Source organism: Microtus oregoni, unplaced genomic scaffold (genome assembly GCF_018167655.1).
Source record: "Microtus oregoni isolate MIOR12 unplaced genomic scaffold, Mior012 000032F_ref0000030, whole genome shotgun sequence".
In the NCBI taxonomy this organism is placed as follows: Eukaryota; Metazoa; Chordata; class Mammalia; order Rodentia; family Cricetidae; genus Microtus; species Microtus oregoni.
In genome coordinates this window covers 21,675,259-21,701,643 of record NW_024543091.1, presented here as the reverse complement: position 1 = coordinate 21,701,643, position 26,385 = coordinate 21,675,259, and the positions used below count along the sequence as shown (strand labels likewise).

The 26,385-nt window shown below is 43.6% G+C and overlaps 2 protein-coding genes across 2 annotated transcripts in view; both read left to right on the top strand.

Moving 5' to 3' along the window:
• The first annotated feature begins 928 nt into the window (after positions 1-928).
• Positions 929-20,489, top strand: Mtfmt (mitochondrial methionyl-tRNA formyltransferase). Its single transcript, XM_041679688.1, is given in 10 exon segments — positions 929-1,153; positions 2,184-2,393; positions 3,389-3,511; positions 4,555-4,657; positions 5,793-5,868; positions 8,990-9,081; positions 15,799-15,877; positions 16,704-16,786; positions 19,418-19,579; positions 19,582-20,489. Coding segments are annotated over 10 exon segments (1,164 nt in total). The 5' UTR covers positions 929-950; the 3' UTR covers positions 19,615-20,489.
• Positions 20,490-24,768: 4,279 nt separating this feature from the next.
• Positions 24,769-26,385, top strand: part of Spg21 (SPG21 abhydrolase domain containing, maspardin) — a 32,342-nt gene continuing 30,725 nt past the window's right edge. The window contains exon 1 of the mRNA XM_041679660.1: positions 24,769-24,985. The gene's annotated coding sequence lies outside the window, so the exon portion shown is untranslated. The remainder of the gene's footprint in view (positions 24,986-26,385) is intronic.

Genomic DNA, 26,385 nt, shown 5'->3' with positions numbered 1-26,385 from the left:
TGTGTAATTATTTCGGGGCATAAGCTAACCATGCGGGCAGCCGGATGCCGGGGATACAGCCCCGCCGCTCCTATCACAACAGGTGGAGGTGGTGGTGGTGGTGGTGGTGGTGGTGGTGGTGGTGGTGTGGTAGAGGTGGTGGTAGAGGAGGTGGTGGAGGTAGTGGTGGAGGAGGTAGAGGTGGTGGTGGTGGTGGTGGTGGGGAGGGGAAGGGTAGGGGACTGAAGAGATGGCTCCATGATTAAGAGCACTTGTTCCTAACTGGACCTGGATTCGAGTCCCAGATCCCACATGGTGGCTCAAAACCACCTGTTCCAACAAGCACATGTGTTGTGTGCATACATACATGCAGGCAGGCAGAACATTCACATGCACTTGCTGCTCTTACAAAAGTTTAGTTCCCAGAATGCACACGGGACACACACACAGAATTCAATTTCCAGTACCCCCATGCGACAGACAGATACACGCATGCACAGAATTAAAAATGAAGTTGTAAAGTTTTTAAAAGATTTAAGTTTCTTTTAAAGGTTTATTTTATGTGTATGAGTATCTTGTTTGTGTGTGTGTGTGTGCAGTGTTTTTTTTTAATATTTTTTATGGTCTATTTAACTTTATTTTATATGCATTGGTGTGAAGGTGTCAGATGCCCTGCAACTGGATCTTCAGACAGTTTTGAGCTGCCATGTGGGTGCTGGGAATTGAACTCAGGACCTTTGGAAGAGCAAGCAATACCCTTAACCGCTGAGCCATCTCTCCAGTCCCGTGTGCAGTGTTTTTAAGAGACTTGGCTAAATAATACCATCAAATTTCTTCCTCAGCGTTAACTCAATCGGGTCTAGTCTCCCACGCGACAGGCCCCGCCCCGTCCTCTGCGTGTGCCTGGGCCTTCGGCCATATGCCCCGCCCCCTGGGTACGCATGCGCGTGGTGGGCCGCTGGACTGAGGTGATGCTCTTGGTTCGGCGCTGCTGGGGTCGGCGGCTGGCGGTAGGGAGGCCTCGCTGCTCGTGTCAGACACAGGCCGGGCTCGGCGGCTCCTCCGGCGGAGACAGCCGAGGCTCCCGAGTCCGCAAGAAGCCGCCCTGGAGGGTGTTGTTCCTTGGCACCGACCACTTTGCCCGGGAGACGCTGCGGGCTCTGCACGCCGCCAGGTACCGGGCCGGGGTCCCAGCGCTGAGCCGCGATGGCGACCCCCAGGGCGGGGAGGGTCGCGGGGTCCCGGGAAGGCGTGCCATCGGGTGCTGGCCCTACATCTCCTGCGCGAGGGAACCCCGGCTCGGAGAGGCCCCGCCGGAGCCCAAGGCCGTGAGAAGGCCTGCCTAGCCAACATGGGCTGTGACTCCAAAGATCGTCCCTTCCCGGGCTTGCTGCGCTCCAGTCGGTGGCCTCCAGTTCCTTGCCCCTCTGCACACCGTGTTTTCTAGGGCCAAACAGCTTCCGAACGAACCGTTTTCAAACAAATATATTTCTAAGTTAGAACGGTTCCGTATTCGTGTAGTAGTTAGGAGATTTGACAAACCGCGTCTGCTGGGGAGAGCGTTATTTGTAATCCAGCTTTTCCTGAAAGTCTGATATGTCCACCGCCCCACTTCCCCCCAGCTTAAGGTTATTTGGTTATTTATTATTCCCCCGTTTCCTGGCGTCTCCCCTCCCCCGGTTCTGTCACCGTCTCTGCCGCCCTACAAATACCTATTTTCCTGGAACTGGAGTGACAGACAGTTGTGTCACTACACACCTGGGTGCTATAAGGCGAGAACTGACTCCTGCCAGTTAGCCTCTTACTGCCAAACACATGCTGTAGCACATGCCCGTACTTACACACATATATGACACGTACCCCATAAAAATAATAGTTTATTTTTAATTATTTTTATTTTATGTACATTGGTGTTTTGTCAAGGGTGTTGGGTCCCCTGGAGCTAAAGTTACAGTCAGTTGTGAGCTGCCATGTGGGTGCTGGGAATTGAACCCAGGTCCTTTGGAAGAGCAGTCCCTCCAACCCCATAAAATTTATTTTTTTTAAAAATTAAATAAAAAACCCTATTTGTTGCTTGTACTAATTTTAATTATTTTAGCCATAAGTGAGTCGTGAGTTTAATTCCAAGAATAGCTTTGTTCTGCATGGAGTCTAGCTGTGAGCTGCTCAATGCTGTCTCTTTTGTCTCTAATCTTCTGATTCAGAGATGATGAAGAGGAAAAGTTAATTGAAAGCCTGGAGGTTGTCACAGTGCCTTCACCATCCCCCAAAGGACTCCCTGTGAAGCAGTATGCTATCCAGTCCCGGCTCCCAGTGTACGAGTGGCCTGATGTGGGATCCGGAGAATACGACGTTGGCGTGGTGGCTTCCTTTGGCCGACTTTTGAGTGAGGCTCTTATTCTTAAGTTTCCCTAGTAAGTTTTATTTATAAGGAAATACAGTGTAGAGGTCATGCCTCTATGAATAGGTCTAGAACCCAAAAGGCCATAATGGAAATTTTTATTTCCCGCCCCCCTCTTCTGTTTGTTTTATTATTCTTTCCAGACAGGGTCTCACTCAAGGTAACTCTGGCTGTCCTGGAATTCACTCTGTAGACCAGTCTGGCCTCGAACTCACAGAGATCAGCCTGCCCCTGCTTCCCGAGTATTGGTGGTTTTTTTAATTAAATTATTATTATTATTTTTTTTTTTTTTTTTTTTTTTTGGTTTTTCGAGACAGGGTTTCTCTGTGGCTTTGGAGCCTGTCCTGGAACAAGCTCTGTAGACCAGGCTGGTCTCGAACTCACAGAGATCCGCCTGCCTCTGCCTCCCGAGTGCTGGGATTAAAGGCGTGCGCCACCATCGCCCGGCTTAATTAAATTATTTTGCGTAGATATTTTTATTTTATGTGTATGAGTGTTTTGCTTGCATAATATGTATGTGTGCCCTGTATGAGCCTGGTGTCCAGGGAGGTCAGAAAAGGGTGTCAGATTCTCTGGAACTGGAGTCAGGGATAATTGTGAGCCACTGTAGTGCTGGGAACCAGTTCTCGGGTCCTCTCAACAGGTGCTCTTGACCGCTCAGCTAGTTTTTAATTAAGATTCACTGGTTGCTTATGGTGAGCGTGAACTTACCTAACTTAGTTTTAGGGATGCAAACCTCAAGGTCATGTGCTTCTAACCCTATAGGTTTTATAGTTTTGGTGATACAAGCGTTACATATTTTGCAGATGATGATTGTTTTGAAACAGGGTCTCAATCTGTGGCATAGACTGGCCTAGAACTCACAGCAGTTCTCCTGCCTCAGCTTTCCAAGTGTTAGGATTAATATGTGCCACCATACCAGGCTCTTGAAAGTTGAGTGCTGAAAGTGCATGTTAGTTTGGTAGCAGTAACTAATTCCCACACTAATTTCTGCCTTTTCTAACTCAGTGGCATATTGAACGTACATCCCAGTTGCCTCCCGAGGTGGCGTGGTCCCGCCCCGATAATTCATACAGTGCTTCATGGAGACACAGTCACTGGCGTAACAGTTATGCAAGTTAGACCCAAAAGGTAGAGCTTATTAACATGAATTTTGTCGTCTGTCTGGGGCCTTGGTGGTTGGGGACTGGTTGGAGTATGCTAACTTGGGTGATTCCCCAGTGATTGTTCTGAATATTCCTAATTTCTAACATAAGCCTTATGTCTTTGAGATTCATACAGTCTCTTTAAAGTCCTTGTAAATTTGTCATTGGAACTATTAACACTTGGATTTCTTTTTTTAAAAAAAAAATATCTATTTATTATGTATATAATATTCTGTCTGCGTGTATGCCTGCAGGCCAGAAGAGGGCACCAGATCTCATTACAGATGGTTGTGAGACCTTTGGAAGAACAGGCAATGCTCTTTTAACAGCTGAGCCATCTCTTCAGCCCCCCCCCCTTTACTCCCTCCTTTTTTTTTCTTTTTTGGTTTTTCTTTTTTTTAATTTATTTATTATGTATATATAGTGTTCTGCATGCATATCTCACCATATCTCATTACAGGTGATGGTGAGCCACCATGTGGTTGCTGGGAATTGAACTCAGGACCTCTGGAAGAGCAGCCAATGCTCTTAACCACTGAGCCATCTCTCCAGTCCTCTTTTTTGGTTTTTCAAGACAGGGTTTCTCTCTGTAGCCCTGGCTGTCCTGGAACTCACTTTGTAGACTAGGCTGCCCTCAGACTCATAGAGATCCACCTGCTTCTACCTCCCAAATGCTGTGATTAAAGACACGTGCCATCACTGACCAGCTCTAAACACCTGATTTTCTATAAAATGATGTAAATGACAGAAGGATTTGGAGCTTGTTTTTTTTTTATGTATATTTGTTTTGTGGTTTGTTTGTTTTTTCCCAGAGAGTCACTGTGTATCCCTGGTTGACCTAGATTAAAAGCGTGTGCACCCACACTCACTCGACCTTGCTTGTGAGGCAGTGTCTCAGATATTCCAGGGTGACCTCAAATTGGAATGGCTAACAGTTCGAGTAGTAGCCTGCAATTAGCTCTCTTTGTGCTATGTAGACAAACATATTGTCCTAACAAGTAATAACGTTGGCTGCCTTTTTCTTGCTAGGTTTGATATCGGCCCAATTCTCAAGCAGGAAACCATCCCTGTGCCTCCCAAGAGCACATCAAAGGAACTGGAAGCAGTGTTGTCAAAACTCGGTGCCAACATGGTACAGTTCCTCCACCCCACCCTGGCTTTTCATGCGTTTAGAAGGCTTTTAAGCAATATGAGGGAAAGAGTGATCTTATGATTTATAATTTTTAAGCTTTATTGGTGGGGGAGGGGACATGGTAGTGGGATGGCTCAGCAGGTAAAGGCGCTTGCCACCAGGCCCAGCAACCTGAGAGAACCGACTACTGAAAATCCTCTGACCATCACTTGGTTCATGCGCACGCTATAAAGAAATAAAATAGCATGAGAAAGTGAGCTCAGGACTGAGCTTACGACCAGACATGGTTATATTCACCTGTAACCTCACACTCAGGAGGCTGAGGCAGGAGAATCAGGAGCCCCAGGTTCATCGGGGTAATGAGATTCTGTTTTAACAACCAGCAGAGTGGTTCCTCTCCCTCGTTTCCTAAAAGTTAGCTCAGTATTTGTGACTATTGAGGACTGCAGAATGGATTCTTAATAAAAGCTTTCCAATAAAATAGGCGATGTTCAGAGGTTCCTCCATCTCATAGTGAGGTATTTATTCTTCCCGGGCCTCCTCTCTGCTCTCTTATACATCCCTTGCCTACTTCTCTCACTCAGCTACCAGCCACACCCTAGGAATCTACACGTTTCCCAGCTTATGGTTAGTATTCCCTGTTCTGGGCATTCCCTTAGAAGTGACTTTTTATGGTGGCTGCCATTTATCAAGACTGTTCTAGATACTCTGTGATTTTTCTTTTGCACCCTCCCAACAATCCTCTGAGGTAATTGTTGCTGTCATTCATTTCGCAAACACAATGTTGAGAGGTACAGACACGTTAAAGAGCTTTTCCAGAATGAGAGCACCAGGAGGTTATTGGGTAGGATTGGAACATGCTCCTCACATTGTGAGAGTGGTAGGAGCTCCACGCTGGCTGCCTGATAGATAGCATGAGCTGTGTGGTCAGGCCAGCTGCAGACCAACGCTGGCAGCAGTTCAGTGCCTGTGTCCACAGAGCAGCTTGGGGTAGCCGTCCACGAGCACAGGTCCTTACAGGTGAAGTCAGTTTGCCACCACTCTCTGCTGGGACAGGTGACTTCATGGCACTGAACTGTGATGTGTCTGCCTTGTTCTGCTGAATATACTCTGTGCTCTCTCTCTCCTTTTGTAGCTTATTTCAGTTTTGAAAAGTTTGCCTGAAAGTCTGAACAATGGAAGGCCACAGCCAGCTGAGGGAGTGACGTATGGTAAGTGAGAGCCACAGACACTCTGCTGTCTTGTAAAAGTTTCGTTTGTCATGGTGGTGGCTGAAGGCTCTGACTTCATCACTGTCTTGTATGTGCTTTCCCGGATAATGGTTGGTGGGCTCTCCCCCTTAGCCTATAGCTTCATCTTCAACATTTCCCCCAACATTTTAAGAAGCATGTAGATCCTGTTTGCTCCACATCTTCCTGTCTGTATATGTAGTGTATATATTTTAAATTCTGATTGCCACTAGCGGGTATAAATTCATCAGCATGCACTCTTGGAGAGGTGGCTGGAGTTAGGAGCAATGGCTGCTCTTGCAGAGGCTGCAGATTAGACACCCAACAGCAATATGGCAGCTCATAGCGTTGTAACTCTAGTCCCAGGATATCTGATGTCCTTTTCTGACCCATATGGCACTACATGGATGTGATCCACAAGAGGCATACATGCAGACCAAATGCTCATAGGTGTAAAATGAAAATAAAAATTTTTAATCCTTTAAAATGAAGAAGGCATTGAACATGTCCTGGTCGGTAGGTAGTATCCAATATCCAGTCCACACAGGTTTTCCTAAATGTCCAAGAATCGATTTTATATCTGCTTAAAACACACACACACACAAACTAGGATCAAGGAACACATTTTTTTTAACTTTTAAATTTTTATTTTATGTGCATTAGTGTGCATGTATGTCCGTGTGAGGGTGTCAGATCTTAGAGTTACAGACAGCTGTGAGCCGCCATGTGGGTGCTGCGAATTGAACTCAGGTCCTCTAGGAGAACAGCCAGCTACTGCTGAGCCATCTCTCCAGCCCTCCCTCCAGGAACACATTTTTAAGACTGCTTGAATCTTTAGTTTTTGTTAGTATGATCCTAATTAGTTACCAAAACATACACTATTTTTGGTGTGTTTTGAGTTTCTTTTTTTTTGAGTTAGGATCTTACCCAGGATAGCTTAGAAATCACATCCATCCTCCTGCCTCAGCCTCCCAAATGCTGGAATTATAGGCATGTACTACCACACCTAAAAATGTAGTTTTTAAAAAACAAATTTTAATATCAAAAGGGCTCAAGGTGTAGCTCCAGAAGAGTGTTTGCATAGTGCTGAAGCCTCAACCAAATCATAACAAAGATTCTTCTGAGTTAAGAAGAGATTGCCTTAGGATTCAGTTGCTGTCAATCTTTCTTTTTGCTTTGTTGTTTCTGAATTTGGCTTTTTGAGTCGTGGTCTCATGGAGCCCAGACTGGCTATATTGTTCAGGATGACCTTAGATTAGATTCCTGCTTCTCCTGCATTTATCCCCCAAGTTATGGACTTACAGGTGTATGGCATCACACTTGGCCTTTTTGTTTATTTAATTAAAAAAAATTATTAGTGGTGGCACATGCCTTTAATCCCAACACTTGGGTGACAGAAGCAGGTGGATCTCTGAGTTGGAGGCCAGCCTTGGTCTACGGAGTGAGTTCCAGGGCTCTCAGGGCTGCACAGAGAAACCCTATCCAAAAAAGAACAACAACAATTTACTATCTTTCTGCTTTTAATTAATGCATTTACTTTTTATTGATTTTTGCTCTTGACAATACATCTTTGATACTGCTTCCTTAATTAAATTTTTTTTTAAAAAGCTCTTTTTATGTGTGTGAATTTTTTGCTGCATGTGTGTATGCATGCACCACCACATGTGGATAGTGTCAAAAGAGGGTTTTCTGCAACTGGGGTTGCAGATGATTGTGAGTCGCCCTGTGGATGCTGGGAACCAAAGAGCAACAAATGAGCGCCTGTCCAGGCCCTGCTTTTTTTTTTTTTGTCTTTATCAGCAGAATTTTTGGTTGTGTGGATCTATTGTAATTTATTCACAGATCCCGTTAAGGCTGTGTGAGCTGTTTCCAGTCTTTCATGCAGCAGATGAGACTGAAGTTGAGTGGATCTCCAGTTCAAGGCCAACCTGGGCTATCTAGTAAAACCCTTTCTCAGAAAATGAGTAAATAAAATACTGGAGTCGTTTTACTGTACATGGCTTCTGCGAGTGACGTTGATATTTTTATGTGCTTAGGGAGTATTTGTATGCTTCATATTTCCTTTTCCAAGAAGGAACTTGACTGCTGCCCTTCTTTCTCCATCAGGATTCTCATTTATTCCTTTTCACTTATTAGGAGTATTTTATTTTCCTTTTTTTATTGGTTTTACTGCGCTATACATTTTTCTCTCCACTCTCCTCTCTTCCTCTCCTTTCCCCTTCTACTTGGGTCTCCCCTGACCCCCATGTTCCCAATTTCCTCAGGAGATTTTGTCTTTTTCTCCTGCCTATTTAGATCCATGTATATAATAGCCTCTGTAATATGGACTACATGTTCTTTCAGTTTGACATTTTTTTAACTTTAACTATATTGTTTGTTTGTTTGTTTGTTTTTTTCCCCAAGACAGGGTTTCTCTGTGTAGCTAGGTTGACCAAGCTGGCCTTGAACTCACAGAGGTCCGCCTGTCTTTGACTCCCAAGTGCTGGGATTAAAGGTGTGACCCACCACTGCCTAGCATATTGTTTATTTTTGTCTTTTAAAAAATGCTTGCTTTATTTTATTTATTTGTCTAGTTTTATTTTTTGAGACAGAGTCTTACTTTGCACCCCTTGGCTGTTCTGGAACTCGCTCTGTAGACCAGGTTGGCCTTAAACTCACAAAGACCTGCCTGCCTCTGTCTCCAGAGTGCTGGGATCAAAGGTGTACACCACCACAATCTGCTAAAAAGTTTGTTTCTATAAGTCTAATATAACCATCTTATTGCTCTGGGCTGATAAATTGTTTTCTTCATTTATTGTACAGAGGTAAATGTGTGTGCAGTGGCTCTGTGTGACCAGAGAATGGTTTTCAGGAGCTGGTTCTCCTGCCATGGAGGTTCCAGGCTATGAGCTCAGGTTGTCAGACTTGGAAGCAAGTGCCTTTACTTGCTAAGCTGTCTTGCCTGCCCTCTCTGGGGTTGTCAGGTCTACTTTTACGCCATATGGTAGCAAGTTGTAGGCATATGCCAAAGTTGAGCATTCTCTTCTGCTCTTGATTCAGCCTCACTCTTGTCAGTTCATGAACACGGAACCATGTTCATTCTTGCTCTTTTCTCATCTCTCAGCCCCTAAGGTTTCTGCTGGTACCAGCTGTGTCAAGTGGGAGGAGCAAACCTCAGAGCAAGTACTCAGACTTCACCTCGCCATTGGGGATATAGTGAGTGGAAAGTTTGGATTGTGTTTTTACCATATTGTTTCCTTTCTGGGTATTTTTATTTAGGAGTAAATTTTATAAACTAAACCTAGGAAATTTTCTTAAACGTTAAATTTTAAGTTTTGACAAAGGTCTTGGAATTCACAAAGTGCTTTCAGGTGAATTCTTCAGTATTTCCTAAGCAGGTTTGATTCCCTGTCATAGACAAGGAGAATAAAAACAAGATAAGGAACTTAGGTGTGGCCAGTTAGTAAGCAGTGAACCTTAAGTGTTGTAACTCCAACTAGTTTATTTTTCTGCCTCTGGTCAGTATTTCATAAAAAGATTTTTGGGGGGTTTTGATTTTTTTTTTTTTTGGTAGAGGGTTGTCTGTTTTATTTTATTTTTTTGAGACAGGGTTTCTCTGTGTAAAATCCTGGTTTTCCTAGAACTCACTTTGTACAAGATTTTATTTTTAATTATGTGTATATGTGTGTTCAGGGTAGGGTGTATGTGTGTATGTACAGGCATAGGCATGTGCACGATTGCCATACCTATGGAAGCCAGAAAAGGGCACCAGATCTCCCTAGTGCTGGAGTTTGGGGTGACTGTGAGCCATCCAGCATGGGCACTAGGAACTGAGTCTGGATCTTCTGCAAGAACAGCACTTACTCTTCTTTTTACTAACATAATTTATTTATTGATTCTTTGGGAATGTCATATCATGCACCCCAGTCTCACTCATTTCCCAGCCCTTCCATGTCTACCCTCAACCCTTGTAGCCTCCCCCACAAAGGAGAAGGAAAAAATTAAAACAGTAATAATAATTAAAAAAAAACCCCACTTCATTCCTGTCTCGCTCACCTCTCCATCACATATTCAACTGTCGTAGTGGCACTGGGAGCTGTGGTGTATCACGCACATACTCTTTTGCCTAAGCAGCTTTTCTTGCAAATGTTTATTGCAGTGAGTTATTGGTCTGGCTCAAGGCCTCTGGCTTTTGCTACACCATCAATACTGGACCCTCACTGAAACTCCTCTCAGATATCCTGCCACTGTCCTGAACCATGGAGGAGAGCACTTGCTCTTGACTCCAGGCCCAGATTTGCTTGTTTGTTTGGAGATCAGGTCTCACTTTGATCTAGACTGACTTGGAGCTCACTGTGTAGTCTACATTGCCCTCACATTCAGGCATCCTCCTCCATTAAACTTCTGAGTGCTGGGGTTACAGATAGAAGCCAATACCTGGCTTCTTTGTTTCTTTCTCTTCCTTTCTTATTTCTTTCTTTCCTTCCTTCCTTCCTTCCTTCCTTTCTTTCTTTGCTATTTGTTTATTTATTTTGAGACAGTTTCACTGTGTAACCCAGACTGGCTTTGAACTCTAGATACCTCTGTTTCCACACATATACTTAATGTTTTAAAAATTCGGCATCAATGTATAGTCTGAAAATAAGTGAACACAGAGAAACTGAGAGAAATAATTTCCTGTTATGTTGATTTTTATTGAACTTTCAATCAACAACACGTTTGTTTATATTGTAAATATGTTAAAGTAGCAAAGATGGCATTTTACGTTGTGGGGAGTAGATTAGCTAATAAATAGTACTACTGGGGTGGCTAGATAGCCCTTGCCAATGGAAGCCGTTTCTTTTTATTTAAGATTTATTTCATTTCTTTATGTGTGTCCTTGTGTGTCTGAGTATATGAACATGTGTGTACAGGTGCACATGCCCATGCGTGCACAGAGACCAGGAGAGACCACCTGATGATTTGGAACTGCAGTTACGGCAGCTTCCTAGGTTTCAGGCTTGTGTGGATACACGTATGCACGTTCGTTCTGGAGTGTGAACTCCCATCCTCATGATTTCACAGCAAGCTCTCCTAACCACTGAGCCATCTCTCTAGTCTTAGATGGAGGCCCAATGACTCTACCTTAATTTGACTTGATTTTATATATATGGGCATTTTGTCTGCTTGTACGTCTTTGTACCATATGTGTCCTTGGTGTTCTTGTTGGCTAGAGGAGGGTATTTGATCACCTGGGACTGGAGTTACAGAAAAGCACCCAGTGTTCTTAACCTCTGGTCCTTCTCTCCATTCCACTCTTTTTTTTTTAAGATTTACTTATTTATTGTGTATACAGTGTTCTGCCTGCATGTATGCCTGGACACCAGAAGAGGACATCAAATCTCATCATAGATGACTGTGAGCCACCATGTGGTTGCTGAGAATAGAACTCAAGGCCTCTGGAAGTGCAGTCAGTGCTCTTGGCCTCAGAGCCATCTCTCCAGCCCCCATTCCACACTTTTTAAAATATCAAATTGCTTAAGCCCGATGTGGTAGTGCATGACTTTAATCCCAACCCTCAGAAGGCAGAGGCAGGTGGATCTCTGTGAGTTCGAGGCCAGCCTGGTCTACAGAGTGAGTTCCAAGACAGCCAGAGCTGTTACACAGAGAAACCCTGTCTTGAAAAACAAACAAAAAGGTGTTGTAGGAGGCTGCTTGATTGTTCCTGGCTGCCCAGAACCGAAATAATCACAATAATCACACCGAAACCATATTATTTGCAATACTGTTTGGCCAATAACTTAAGCGTATTTCTGGCTAACTAATATCTTAAATTAACCCATCTCCATTAATCTGTGTATCGCCACGAGGCTGTGACTTACCAGGTAAGTTCCAGCATCTGTCTCCAGTGGGGCTACGTGACTTCTCTTGACTCCACCTTCTCTCCCCGCATTCAGTTTAGTTTTCCCCACCTAGCTCCACTCTTTTGCCCTATCATAGGCCAAGGCAGTTTCTTTACTCATTAATCAATAAAAGCAACACATATACAGAAGGACTTCCCATATAATTTCCCCTTTTCTGTTTAAATAAAAAGGACATTTTTAACTTTAACTTAGTAAAAATATGTATAACAAAACAGGTATTAGGCAAGAATTACAGTTAACAATATTTATATCTACTTTAATATTTTATATATTTTATCATAACTAAAGAAAACTAAACTGTCTATTCTTCAACTCCATCAAAGACCTCAGAAGGATATAATATTACCTAAGTAAAAAATAAGTTCATTGTAAGCAACTTCCAAAACTCTAGAATTGACAGAGACATCTCGCTGCCTGGACAGTCACCCAAAGTTTTTCTGTACCGTTGGAGCATCCAGTCTTCAGCCTACAGGTCCATAGCATCTGGCAGACCTTTCCATGAAGCAGGAAATTTGAAAGACTGTTTTGCCTATATTGGCAGTTTGTCAGTCACTTTTTTTCTGTGTCCTACAGAATGTCTCTTTTATGAAGCAGGAACCCCGAAGGACGGTCTAACCTTTAGACAAGTTCAGCAGACATTTTTCTGTGGGTCCTGCATGTCCAGTTCATACAGTATACCATCAAGCAGTCCAGGCAAGAGCAGTTTTTTGCCCAAATGGCTAACAAACTCCATAAGGAGCCTCTTCAATCTTCCTATTGAAGTAATTGGTGCTGCCAGGAAGAGATGTGTCTCATTGTCATGAGAAGTCTTAAATTCTTAAAACATTTTAAATGCCACATAGTAGTTTTTGAAAGGTTTGAAGAATGCCTATCCATCTGAAATACATCTCTGTACATCTAGAAAACCTAACATGACTACAAGCTTGACTATTATAGATGATTATCTATTAGCCTTTCTTTCTTTCTTTCTTTCTTTCTTTCTTTCTTTCTTCAAGAAAGGGTTTCTCTGTAGCTTTGGAGCCTGTCCTGGAACTAGCTCTTATAGACTAGGCTGGCCTCGAACTCAAGAGATCCACCCGCCTCTGCCTCCCGAGTGCTGGGATTAAAGGCATGTGCCACCACTGCCCAGCTAACCTATATTTCTTTTTTTTTCTTTTCTAACCTATATTTCTTAATTATACATTACATTTTTAAGTGAGCTATACAAACACAGTACCTTAATCAAGATCAGAAATACATATACACAGTATAACAAAATTGACCTTAAATTTGTATCAATAAGCCAAGACACATGCCAATGCAAAGTATTCATATCTATAGCATATCCCCTTTTAAATGTAAACAAACATTTATAAATAATATTTGGAAATTTGGGTGTAGTTCTCTTCAAACTGCTTCCTGATTTTGTTGGGTGAATTTTTTTTGGGGGGGGGGGGTTCACAGAGACCTTTCAGGTGGTCTTGGTCTATCAAACCACATTTGTTTGGAAAGATTCTACAGACTCTCATCCTCTGTGGGAATGGAAGACCCTCTTTTCCAAAGCAACATATCCTTAGATACAAATTTTGAAGTCAAGATACCATTATGTTGGTTTAACTTTGTAGTCCATACAATGAAATGTCTCTCTGTAGTTAACTCCTTCACAGTCAAAAAATTCAAAGAAAACACAATAATATACATAATCCAGACTCCCTGTGTATATTCCATGTTTACATGGCTTATTTTTCTTACTCTATTACTTTTTCTACAAGTTAATATTTATTTTATTATCTTTACTCCTTTAATCTATGACTGTACTCTTTTATATTACATTTACTTTCTCTTTACTCTTTTTCTTCTCTCTCCCAAGCCTATATACATTTTTCAAACACTCTGTCTTGTTTAGAGGTCTTTTATGTCTGAATCTATCTTTATTGTGTATCTGTAATTATTTTCTGACCAGAAGTGCTTCTTAAAATGCTAAGTGCTAGGGCCCTGCCTACTTGCTCTGCCCAGTCCAACATGGTGGATGTCCATTCACTGCCTCTGAGACTGCCGGGTAGGAGCAACTCTCACCATCTCAACTCTGATAACCAACCAGTTGGCACATGCTGCCACCAAGTAACTTGCAGCACGATACCCACAAACCCCATAAAATGCTCGGCCTCCTAAAAGAGCCAGAGTTCATGCAGCCCAGGAAGCCACCATTTCAAAACTGCGCAGCATTTTTTTCTTACCGCTGAATCAGGAAAACCTCACTTAAAAGAGCTGCAGCATGCCGCCAGAAAGCAGAACCCATCTGGAAAAAAGTGCTGCTAAACTTTGTTTTTTAGTGTCTAGAATTTCTTTCCAAGCCCTCTCAGGTTTTATGTGGATTTAGTTAATGTTGGTATGCCAATTTGTCATAGGAGGCTGTTTGTTCATTCCCAGCTGCTCAGCCCCGAAATAATCACACAGAAACTGTATTAATTAAATCACTGCTTGGCCAATGACTCTAGCATATTCCAAGCAAGCTCTTACATATTAAATTAACCCATTTTTTTTCTGTTTTTTGGATTTTTCGAGACAGGGTTTCTCCGTAGCTTTTGGTTCCTGTCCTAGAACTAGCTCTTGTAGATCAGGCTGGCCTCAAACTCACAGAGATCTGCCTGCCTCTGCCTCCCGAGTACTGGGATTAAAGGCGTGCGCCACCACTGCCCAGCAAATTAACCCGTTTTTATTATTTTGTATTTTACCATGAGGCTCATGGCATACTGGCAAGGTTCTGGCTACAAGTCACATCTTTCTCCTGTGGCAGTTCCATGGCTTCTCTTGACTCCGCCTTCTTTCTCCCCACATGCAGTTTAGTTTTCCCCTCCTAGCTCTACTCTTTTGCCCTATTACAGGCCAAGGCAGTTTCCTTATTCATTAACCAATAAAAGCAACACATATACAGAAGGACCACCCATATCAAAAAGGTATATGTTTCTAAAGGTGTCTCTAGAAAGCCATTTCTGTATGTGTGTACACGTGTGTCTGCCATGGCATGCATGTGTTGTTCAGAGGACAACTTTCAGAAATCAATTCTCTCCTTCCATCATGAGTGGCCGTCAGACAGGACTCAGGCCATCTGGCTTAATAGCAAATGTCTTCTACTCAGCCAGCCAGCTCTGCAATTTAGAAACTGGCAGCAAGAAGCTGCTGTCTGAAATAGCAAGAAATTAGAAATAATTGAAATGTCTTTTATAAAGGTATTGTAGATAGGATGCTGAACAAATGCTCAGGTGAAAGAGACATACATACACTGACAGCCATGTTTCAGGTCTTTGTGCTAATAACATTTGGTGCGAGGAGAGTAATATGGAGACATACACATCAAACTGTCAGTGCCTTCCTTTTTTTTTTTTTTTTTCGTTTTTTTCAAGACAGGGTTTCTCTGTAGCTTTGGAGCCTGTCCTGGAATTAGCTCTTGTAGACCAGGCTGGCCTCAAACTCACAGAAATCCATTTGCCTTTGCCTCCCAAATGCTGGGATTAAAGGCATGTGCTGCCACTGCCTGCCAGCACTTTCCTCTTGTGGTGAAAATATAAAATCCTATCACTTTCTGAAATTTTAACACAAATATTTTAATTCTTGCCTTCATATTGAGCATAAATTATTTTGGGGGTGGGTTTTTTTGGTTTTTGTTTTGGTTTGGTTTTTTGAGACAGGGTTTCTCTGTAGCTTGGATCCTGTCCTGGAACTAGCTCTGTGTAGACCAGACTAGCCTTGAACTCACAGAGAAACGCCTGCCTCTGCCTCCCAAGTACTGGGATTAGAGTTGTGCCTGGCTGAGCATAAATATAAATATTTAATTGGAAATATTAAGGCTACTTACATAAAACTTGAGATCTTATACATACTGCAGAGACGAAACAGACTGTCATATTCATGCTCTGTTTCAGCAGATTAGCGATTGAGCGTCCAGTTCCTCAGAACGTGGAAGAAAGTCAGAGTGAGTTAATATGCAGCAGTGTCAAAAGGCCTTGGGAGCTGAATGCATTCCTTCATGAGTCCTTCATTCCAATTGCAGGTTCCATTGCAGACACTCTGGTTGGAGAACACCGTTAAACTTCTGGATCTGGTAGAAGTTAACAACTCCATCCTCACAGGTACTTTTGAATAGCTGGCAAGTTTTCACTACAGTTCATTTAAAACTGTGTCAGGTTTGCCGCTCCACCCATATTTCTAATTTTCCATATTCACTAAACATAAGGATTTGTGTTTTGGTTTTTTAGTGCAGAAGTAATAACACCTCACAGACACTCACAGTCCCTTTTCTTACCCTTTGCAATCATCACATGAACCCTGGAGGCTGGAGCTCTGTGTCCTCTTGCACAGGACTGGAGAGTTGTGGAATGACTTAGTTGATTTCGTGCTGGTGAATATCATAGTGAAAACATATGGACAGTGCAGCGAGAGCAAAGCATCCCAGCCTGCAGTTCCTTCTGAGGTCCCTCAGCTCTTCTGTCTGTGGGCTGCAGTGGGCACTGTTCTAGTCCAGAGGCAGTGGGAGGACCCATTGTAAGTCTTTGACATCCTGTGAGTTTTTCCACTGCTAGGCAGTTCATCTGTCAAAATGACAGTGCTAAACAGATTCAGCACTAAAGGTGATCCTTGGGAGATGGAGCAAAGGATTGTAGCGCCTTATGTGTGGAACACTTCCTTTGGGTCCGTAATGTAGCTAGAGCACCTGGCTCTAGGTTTGGGTTTGCAGAGTTGGGACCTCAGTAAGTGTGTCCTTTCCATCATTAGTTCTGCCTCTGAAGATTCTTTTTGTTCATATTTTAAATTTTGTTATCAGTGCTGGAGATGGAGCCCAGGGTCTTGCAAGTGCCATACCTGTTCTATTCCACTGACAAGATGTTTTTGATTTTTAGGAAGTACCATGATTTATTTCTCTGTTTCTCTTGTGTTTTTCCCTGTCTCCCCTGTTAGACCCCAAATTAACAGGACAAACTGTGGCTCCAGGGTCAGTGGTATACCACAGACAATCGCAGATGCTGCTGGTTCACTGCAAGGTACGCTGACTCGGCTTCCAATTACTGTGCTTGTTTTTACTGACTTTGCAATTTCTTTTTCCTTTTCTTTTGAGATGAGGTCTTACTAAGTAGCCTAGGCTAGCCTTCAACTCAATGTGTGGCCTAAAACTGACTCTCCCGCCTCAGCCTCCTGAGTGTTGGTATTGTTGGGCCCTAAAGCCCCACCCAGGAGGAGGTTGCCTCAAGAGACACTCTCAGCACGGTTGATGCAATAGCAAGAGGAATTTTTATTCTGACACAGCAGAGGTCCCTCAGCCTCGAGAGGAGAAGGACGCCCGCTTTGTCTACTACAAGCTCTTTTAAAGGAAAAACCACAAAATCAGGGAGGGAGTAGTACAGAATCAAAGGGAAAGTCCAAAAATCATTTGTCAACTATTTTGACTAGTTCATTCAATGGTCAGCTAACTCTACTTGATCAATGTTATGGTGATTACAAGGAGGAACACCTTCAGGTCATCTCACCCCAGTTCCAGGGTCCGGGTCTATTGAAGAAAGACTACAAAGGGGATGGAAAGTACTCAAAGCTCCAGTGCACGTGTGGTTGGTTACCAGGGTCCTGGTTCCCAGGAAGCAGGGTGCAGTAATGCTAAGGTGCCTCAAAGTCTTTCAGTATTAGAGATATGTACCACCATACCAAGCTTTCCATTTACCATTTGTGGTGGTTTGAATGAGATTGGCCCCCATGAGCTCATATATTTGAATGCTTGGAACTTTTTGAAAGGATTTGAGGGATTAGGAGGGAGTATGTCATGGGGGATGGGCTGTAAGCCTATGTAGGCCCAGAGCTCTCTCTGATTATGGATCAGCTACTTCAACACCAAGCATTAAATTAAATGCTTTAAGAATTGCATTGGGCCAGGCGGTGGTGGCGCACGCCTTTAATCTCAACACTCAGGAGGCAGAGACAGGCAGATCTCTGTGAGTTCGAGCCCAGCCTGGTCTGCAGAGCGAGTTCCAGGACAGGCTCCAAAGCTACACTGAAAAACCCTGTCTTGAAAAAAAAAACAACAAAAAAAGGATTACATTGGTTGTGTGGCAGTAGTCGAGCGTGCCTTTAATGTCAGCACTCAGGAGGCAGAGACAGGCGGATCTCTAAATTCAAGGTCAGTCTGATCTACAGAGTGAGTTCCAGGACAGCCAGGACTACACAGACAAACCTTGTCTCGAAAAACCAAGAAAAAAAATTGCATTGGTTATAGAGTCTCTTCACAGCAATAGAACACTGATTAAGACACCAATTTTGTTAAGATTTTACTTAATGACTTACCAGATTAAGCTAATAGGTAGTTTTCTTAAACAGTGGAATCTCCAGCATAATTTTTGAAAGTGATAAATTTTATCATTGCTACCCATAACAATGGATTTCTGAAAGAGTGATTTTTTTTAGTAATTTATTAATAAGCTCCTATTTGATATTAGTTATCAGAGCATCTTCTTGAGTGACCACATGGCCTGAGTCCCACTTTAACCCTCAACAGTTAGCAAGGGCATTGTCATCATGTTCTGTTGCTGTGAGGAAGCACCACAGAAGCAGCTGTTGCTGGGGAACTTGTGAATTTGACTCTTACCATTTGTTGCCTTGGAAAAGTCACCCTCCAGCTGCAGACATTCAGACATTGCTTTCTCTCTCTCTCTCTTCTCTCTCCCTCTCTTTCTTTCTTTTTTTATATTTATTTTTATGTGCATTGGTGTTTTGTGTAGGCAGAGACTGTGCATTGGTTTCCTGGCCACCCAGACCCGAATAATCACACAGAACTGTATTAATTACAACACTGTTTGGTCGATGGCTCAAGCATATTTCTAGCTAGCTCTTACAGCTTAAATTAACCCATTTCTATGATGTTACAGACAGTTAATGAGCTGCCCTGTGGATGCTGGGAAATTGATCCTAGGTACTCTGGAAGAGTCTCCCCAGTTCAGGCATTCTTTTTCTAATCTAGTGCTGACATTGAACAGCTACACTGACATCTTCTGCCTACCGCTTAGATTATTTGTTTTTAGATTGAAAAAAATATTGTATGAGTATGAGTGCAGGTGCCCATAGAGGCCAGAGTGTTGAATTCCCCCCAGAGCTGGAGTTACATGCAGTTACAGGTAGTGAGCTACCTGATAATGGGTCCTGAGAATCAAACTTGGTCCTTTGGAAGAGCAGTGCACACTCTTAACTGCTGAGCCAGCTCTTGGGCCTTGGTTTGTTATGATTTGATAACTATTCACAGTAAGATAAGTGGACCTACTCAGAAGACTAAAGCGCCTTGCAAATAGAACTTTTTATTCTATTCCCTATGTTGAAATAAGTCAGGGCAGTTGTTATTCCTTCACGAGGAACCTTTAGAGACAAGGTATGTTCTTTGCATCTAGTAAAAGCAATGGTTTCTATTATGCTTTGGGGGTTTTGGGGTTTTCTGTTTTGTTTTTTAAGATGGGGGTCTCACTCTGTATCATACCCTGAGTTGCCTCAAACTCAGAGATCTGTCTAGCCTGCCTATTTCTCCAGTGCTGGAATTAAAGGCTACACCACCATGCCTGATACATTTTATAAAGTACAGTTTATTTCATTTTCAGGTTTTGCCCCCACTGTCTAGTCACTGTCTGTCCTTTGCCCTTTAGGATAGCTGGATTGGAGTACGATCAGTAATGCTTAAGAAAACACTAACGGCTACTGATTTCTACAATGGATATTTGCATGCGTGGTACCAGAAGAATCCCCATGCTCACCCAAGCCAGTGCAGATTTCAGACTCTCAGACTTCCAACAAAGATGCATCAGAAAACCAAGTTGTTGCTATGCAACAGTGCATTAAGTAGCTAGAAAGAAGATGGGCAAGGACCTATTACACACTTGAATTTAAAAGCTTTATTTATAAGCAACCGACTTTGAAAGTTGACATCATTTGGAGAAAGCGAAAATGGTTATCAAGACGGTGGACACCATTGGAGAAAGGGAATATGGTTATCAAGATAGTGGACACCATTGGAGAAAGGGAATATGGTTATCAAGATGGTGGATACCATTGGACAAAGGGAAAATGGTTATCAAGATGGTGAATTCTGAGCTCTCCATTTTTTGTGTGTAACAGTTAAAAGCAGCCTTTTCTATGTGAATAACAAAAGAAATTTAATAAAATTTGTATTTATAATGTTCAGCTTAAAGGAGATTCTGTGTTTTGAAGAGGAAAGCAACTAAATGGTATGTCTATAGTCTAAAAGGGTATTTAAAAATGGTGCATGTAGCCAGCAGTGGTGCATGCCTTTAATCTCAGCACTCAGAAAGTAGAGGCCAGCCTGGTCTACAGCGTGAGTTCCAGGACAGCCAGGGCTACACAGAGAAACTGTCTTGAAAGCAAAACAAGCAAACAAAAATGGTGCGTTCAAAGACTGAGGATCTAGCTAAGTAAAGTGCCTGCTTAGCCTGTGTTAAGTTCTAGGTTTGATCCCCACCACCACACAAATCACATAGTGCTGCACACCTCGAGTCCCAGCACTCAAGAAGTGGAAGCAGGATGATCAGAAGTTCAAAGTCATCCTCAGCTACATAGCAAGTTCTGCCAGACATTCCTCTTTGGATTTTTATCATTGCTGGAAAAAATTTACTTTGCCTCAGATTTAAAACTGAACTCAGGTTTGGGGGGATGTAGCTCAGCTGGTAGGAGACTTGCCTGCTGTGTGCACAGCACTAGCTGCACCTGCATCATTACACCTGTAATCCCAGGACCAGAAAGTCAAAGCCATCACTACAAAGCATGTTTGAGGCCTGCGTGGGACACATGATCACTTGTCTATAAACAAAAGCAAATGGAAAAAGAACTCTGTTGCTAGTCTCTAGTTGAGTGACTCAGGACAAGTTACCTAAATCTTTAAAACTCTGATTCCTCAGCTTAGTAACGTGGGAAATAAATAACTGCCTTGCAGAATGGTATTACACAGGGAACGCCCAGGGAAGCACCTGGCACATACTGGATACTTGATAATTGGTACCCTCTGCTGTCACCTTTCAAGGTGACTACACCACAGGGTGCCCTTATCTTGGTCAGACACTCTGGGTATGTCTGATATTAACAACATTTTAGTGGGTAAACTGAAAAAGCAGATTACATTAATGTGAACCTTATCCTGTCAGTTAAAGATGAAAGACTGGGCTGAGGTGATAGATCAGGGGTACAGTGTCTGCTGCAAAAACATAAGAACCTTCAATATTCTGTCTTATGGGCCTTTAAATCACAAACTAGAGTGTAGCACGCCAGCATGTTTCTCAGGCAGGTCTAGAGGACTTGTCTACTGTCTGGTCCCTATAACCCACTGCACTCTGACAGACTCCACCTAGCAATGGGGAAGCAGCACTGTCTAGTATGTTAGCACAGCAGTCAGTATCCTGGAGAACTGTAAAAAGATGGTGATTTTCAGGGCTGCTGTGGAAATGGCTCAGTGGATAGTGATTTCTTGAGCATAAGGACTGAGTTCAGATCTCCAGCAACCATGCAGAAAGTTATCCTAGTATCCTCCTATTAACCTCTGGTTATCCTAGCAATTCGAAGATGAAGACGGGAAGATCCTGGGCCAGCCAGCTCTTCAGTGAGCTCCAGGTTCAGTAAGAAACTGTCTCAAGGCATACAGTGGGAACAGTCAAGGAAGATATTGACATTGACCAATGACTTCTCTTAACCACTGAGCCATCCCTCCAGCCCTTTATGTCTATCTTTCTCAGATATGTATATGATTGTTCTGTATGATTTAAAACAAATGTTATCTTGTCAAAAGAGAAATAAGCCCAGTGTGATAGCACACACCTGTAATCCCACAGTTCAGGAGGCAGAGGCAGAAGGATAACTATGAGTTTGAGTCAAGCCTGTGGGATGGGGGTATTCACCAGAGAAGACTGCTCGGACATGGGCTGAAGACAACAAAAAGTCTTTATTAGCTGGTGTGACTACACTGAGTGTTCAGGATCCCAGTGTAGCCCCAAGCCTTTTTCAGGGTGAGCTTTTAAGCAAAAAAAACCATGATCTGGGTTGGCATACACTAGATAACAAGAACAGTTAGCTAGAAGCGGAACCACGAAGCCAAAGAGCGAGGTTAATACATTTAGAGACTTTCCCATAGCTATGGACTGTGATGGATTAGGTCTTTGTTTTAGTGACTGGCAGGCAGATGGTGCTGTGCACATGTTGAATTTTAAAGACTGAATGGCACTTCAGTCATGCAGTCAGTTGTGCTAAGGTCTGGCACCCTGTTACACCTGGTCTTTATATTGAGTTCCAGGCCAACTAGGGCTACAGAATAAAACTGTCTTAAGACACACACACCCTGCTCTCATTCCACCCACCAAAAGTTTGGGAAATTCCACAAGCCACTTGGCCCTCTGTTTACTTTTCTTGGCATTCACAGCATATTTTGTGAACATCCAACTTTCTTTCCTCACACAGGCATAGATGTGGGAACATCCGGCACATGCCACTCAGGACAGCTGCAAGTTCTTAGCACTCTGCCCACCAGTTCTGTCTGCTCTATGGTCCGCCTGGTTCAGAAGTCTGCCACCCACATTTGTGGATTACCAGACAGCTGGACACACAGATGTTAAATGCTCTGTGTGGAGTCAAAGACTAGACAGTGTGCTTGCCATGTGTTGTAGAACAACTGAGGTCCAAATGACCCTATGGGACTTTTCTAAGGGACACACACATTTTAGGTCTTTCCTATTATAATAAAATCAAATATTTAGCAAAGCCAATCTACCATGTGCTTGGGGAAGAGCTCTCAGTTTTGAGATCTGGTAGAATTTCCTTTAAAGTTCTATATCTGCCACTTTTTGCTATAATTTTGAGCAATTCAGTTAGCTTTGAGATACAAAATCACTAAAGCTTCAATTTGAGATCATTTTGCCTTAGCCCTTTAAGGGCTGAGACATCACGATGCTTTGGGGGAAATGTGTCTGGGATTTATCTAAGTTCTGGAACCTAAGACTTGTGAGTCATAGATCAGTGGTTTGGTTTTGTTTAGACAAGGTCTCACTATGCAGCTTTGGCTGGCCTAGAACTCAGTGTGGAAACCAGGCTGGCCTTGAACTCAGAAAGATCCACCTGTCTCTGCCTACCAAGTTCTGGGATTCACGGTGAACACTAACACTCCTCGCCAACCATGACTAAGGATGCAGTTCACTTGGCATCCTCCTTGACAGTAATTTCAAAACAGTTGTCTGAGTAAGGGCAAAGTTCATAGGCCCTATTAACAGGATAGAAGTGCTCTCTAGGACTAGAGAGACAGTTCAGTCGTTAACACACTAGCTGCTCTTCCAGAAAATCAAAATTGAGTTCCCAGTACTCATGTCAGACTGCTCACAACCATAGGCAATTCCAGCTCCAGGGAACACAAAGCCCTTCTTCTGGCCTCTGCAGGCACCATCACACACACATGAGGGTAGGAAGTAAAGCCAAGGAGCTGAGAGGCTCAGACATTTATATATTACTCTTACACCCAAGCTGGACAGCTCACAAATGCCTGAATGCCAGCTCTTAGGGATTCAATACCTCTTCTGCCTTCCTTACACACTACACTCATGTGGATCACATGCTCACCCCCCCACAATTAAAAATAATAATATTTTTAAGAATTCCCTAAGGGGGCTGGAGAGATGGCTCAGTGGTTAAGAGCATTGCCTGCTCTTCCAAAGGTCCTGAGTTCAATTCCCAGCAACCACGTGGTGGCTCACAACCATCTGTAATGAGGTCTGGTGCCCTCTTCTGGCCTGCAGACATACACACAGACAGAATATTGTATACATAATAAATAAATAAATATTAAAAAAAAAGAATTCCCTAAAACATTAGGATCTTGCTTTACAATTCTTACAAATTTTTAAACAAGAGTTACAGGTAATTCAATATGATCATACATTATTTCAGAGCAAAACTGTATTTACTGAAAGGAGTCATGACGTCTGCAACATCTTTTGTAAGAACATTGATTAGAATGTGCCTTACAGAAAAGGACCTGTGTCTGAGGGCAAGCCTAGTGGTGATTATGTTCCCCTCAACATCAGCACAAAGCCGCAAAAGGAGACAGGTCTTTGAAAGGAGGTCCGAGGAGGCCCCCGGTAACTGCAAAGGTAAAAACAAGCTTGCTAAGAAAAAGTAAGTAGTTGAGAAGAGGAAGAAGATGGGAGCATGAGAGGGAGACAGACTAACAGGGTGATGATCAGTATGAAAATGTCCTAATGAAGCTATTGTTATTAATTGATATATACTAATTACAAAAGAAAAGAATATATAGCCGGGCGCACGCCTTTAATCCCAGCACTCGGGAGGCAGAGGCGGGTGGATCTCTGTGAGTTCAAGGCCAGCCTGGTCTACAAGAGCTAGTTCCAGGACAGGAACCAAAAGCTACGGAGAAACCCTGTCTCGAAAAATAAAAATAAAAAAAAAAAAAAAAAAGAATATATAGCCGGGTGGTGGTTGTGCACGCACGAGGCTGGGCAGGAGCAAAGGCAGAAAGATCTCTGTGAGTTCAAGGCTAGCCCGGTCTACAAAGTGAGTTCCAGGACAGCCAGAACTGTTACACAGAGAAACCCTGCCTCCAAAAACCAAAATAAAAACAAACAAAAAAAACAAAAACAAAAACCAACCAAACAAAATATATAAAGCTCCATTCACCAAAGCTAGGACCTGAAGGTGTCTCCCCTAAAGCATGAAGACACCCGAAAACTGAAGGCAGAAGCAGGTCCCTGGAGCCTACCGGCCAGACTTTTACTGCCATAGCTTCCTCCTGGTGCTCACGTCAGAAAGGTGACCTAGGACCGACCCTTGCTCAGCGTCTACCCTGGCTCCAGCCTCTGTAACCCTCCAAACCAATTGAACTCAGCCAGCAAGGACGCTCTCATCCGGGGCTCCACGCCAGCCCCGTCGTCATAGTTACCGCCAGAGCCCCACCCCTTCCTCGCCGCTCGTCCCCGCCCCTCAGAACCCGGAAGCGGGAGGCGCGCCCAGGGAGCTACGGGTTTCAGACCTGGGAGGCGGCGGCCTCTGGCTGCTCGGCCGCGCGCCCCCTCTGCCTGCTGCGCCCGCGGAACCTCTTCTCTGCAGCAGCCGGTGTCACCGGCTCCCCGCCGCCTGCCTCCGCAGCGCCCTAACTGGGGCGAAGAGCCTTTTGGGCTGGAGAGAAAGGGACGCGGGGGTGGCCACGGCAGGTGAGGGGCAGGCCTTGGAAAGCCGGAGTGTGGGTGTGTGGTGCCTGTAGGGTTGTAGGTGGGTGTGTATCGAGCATGCGTGACTTGTGAGCGTAGTCCACGAGTGGGCAGGTCCTTGTGACCACGCACGTGATCCATAACCGTGTGTGTATGTGTCTGTGTCTAAGGCCCAGCCTCGGTTCATTGCGGATGGTCGGTGTGCCTATGAGCCCACTATTGTGTGGCTATGGCTGTAACTAGTGGGATTCAGGGCGGCCGCTACGGGGGTTGGTGCACAGAAGTCTTAATCAGACATCCTTATTTCAAGGGGACAAGTGGGGCCGTGGGGCAGAAGCTCAGGAACATTGGTTTCAGTAAACTTTTAAGGACTGAGTAGAGGCTAGTTGTTCAGAGATCCTGCCTTACGCCAGGTGTGAGGTTTGTTAATGAGTCATGACGAACGGCAGGAGTGTCTCATTTTCTTCTTTCCCAGAGAGTTAAGAAGTTACGTGCTGATGCAGTTCCTTTGTCTCTATCTGCAACTGTCCGGCTCCTCTTGGTGCAAGGATTCCACAGACTAGGAAGTTATCTAATAGCTATGTATGAATTTTCTTTTTTCTTTTTTCTTTTTTTTTTTTTTCTTTTTTGGTTTTTCGAGACAGGGTTTCTCTGTGGTTTTGCAAAAGGATTTTATGATAGGACCTTGAGAAGAGGCATCAGAAGATGCCATGCAGGCAGTGTCTCCTCCTGTCCTGACATTTAGAGATAAGTGGATAGGTTTCTGGAGAAAGGGATAAATCTTCCCTGAAGAAATTGTCCCCAAAGATAGAAAGATGGCTATTTAATACACACAGGTGTGGCGAGGGGTGAAGATCTGCAGTAAATAGCAGCTGCAGGGCTTTAGGTGTAGTTTAGTGGCAGAAGCTCGTGCTTAGCATTCCCGAGGCCATAGGTTCAATCCCCAGCACTGATAATTATAGCTGTGCCGCCTGAAGGCTCTCAAGTTCCAATACTTCTTTATTGGTTGTAATAACAATCACAGATTGTCCCTATGTAAGCCCATTATAGATTGAGATAAAGGGCCAGCAATATGTGACTGGCCATGCGAAGTAAACAATTGTAAAGGTGATTTCCTCAGCTGTAAGGTGCAGGTTTTATTGAAACCCTGAAGGACAAGTGCATGCTCATATAGCAGACTTATTGTCCAGCAACACAAGGTCCAGAAAGGACGGGGTGTCCTCAGCATCCTGGAGGAGGGGTTTCCTTAATCGTGCTTGAAGCTTATCTCTAGCCCTTTCCCTGCTGGCGTGAACAAGTGCTTTTGTTTTATAAAGAACTGAATCGAGCCTGTCCCGAGCTCACCGCCCACATTCTTTCTTCATCCCGACCAGTTTGGTCACAATCTCAGCTAACTTTCTGGG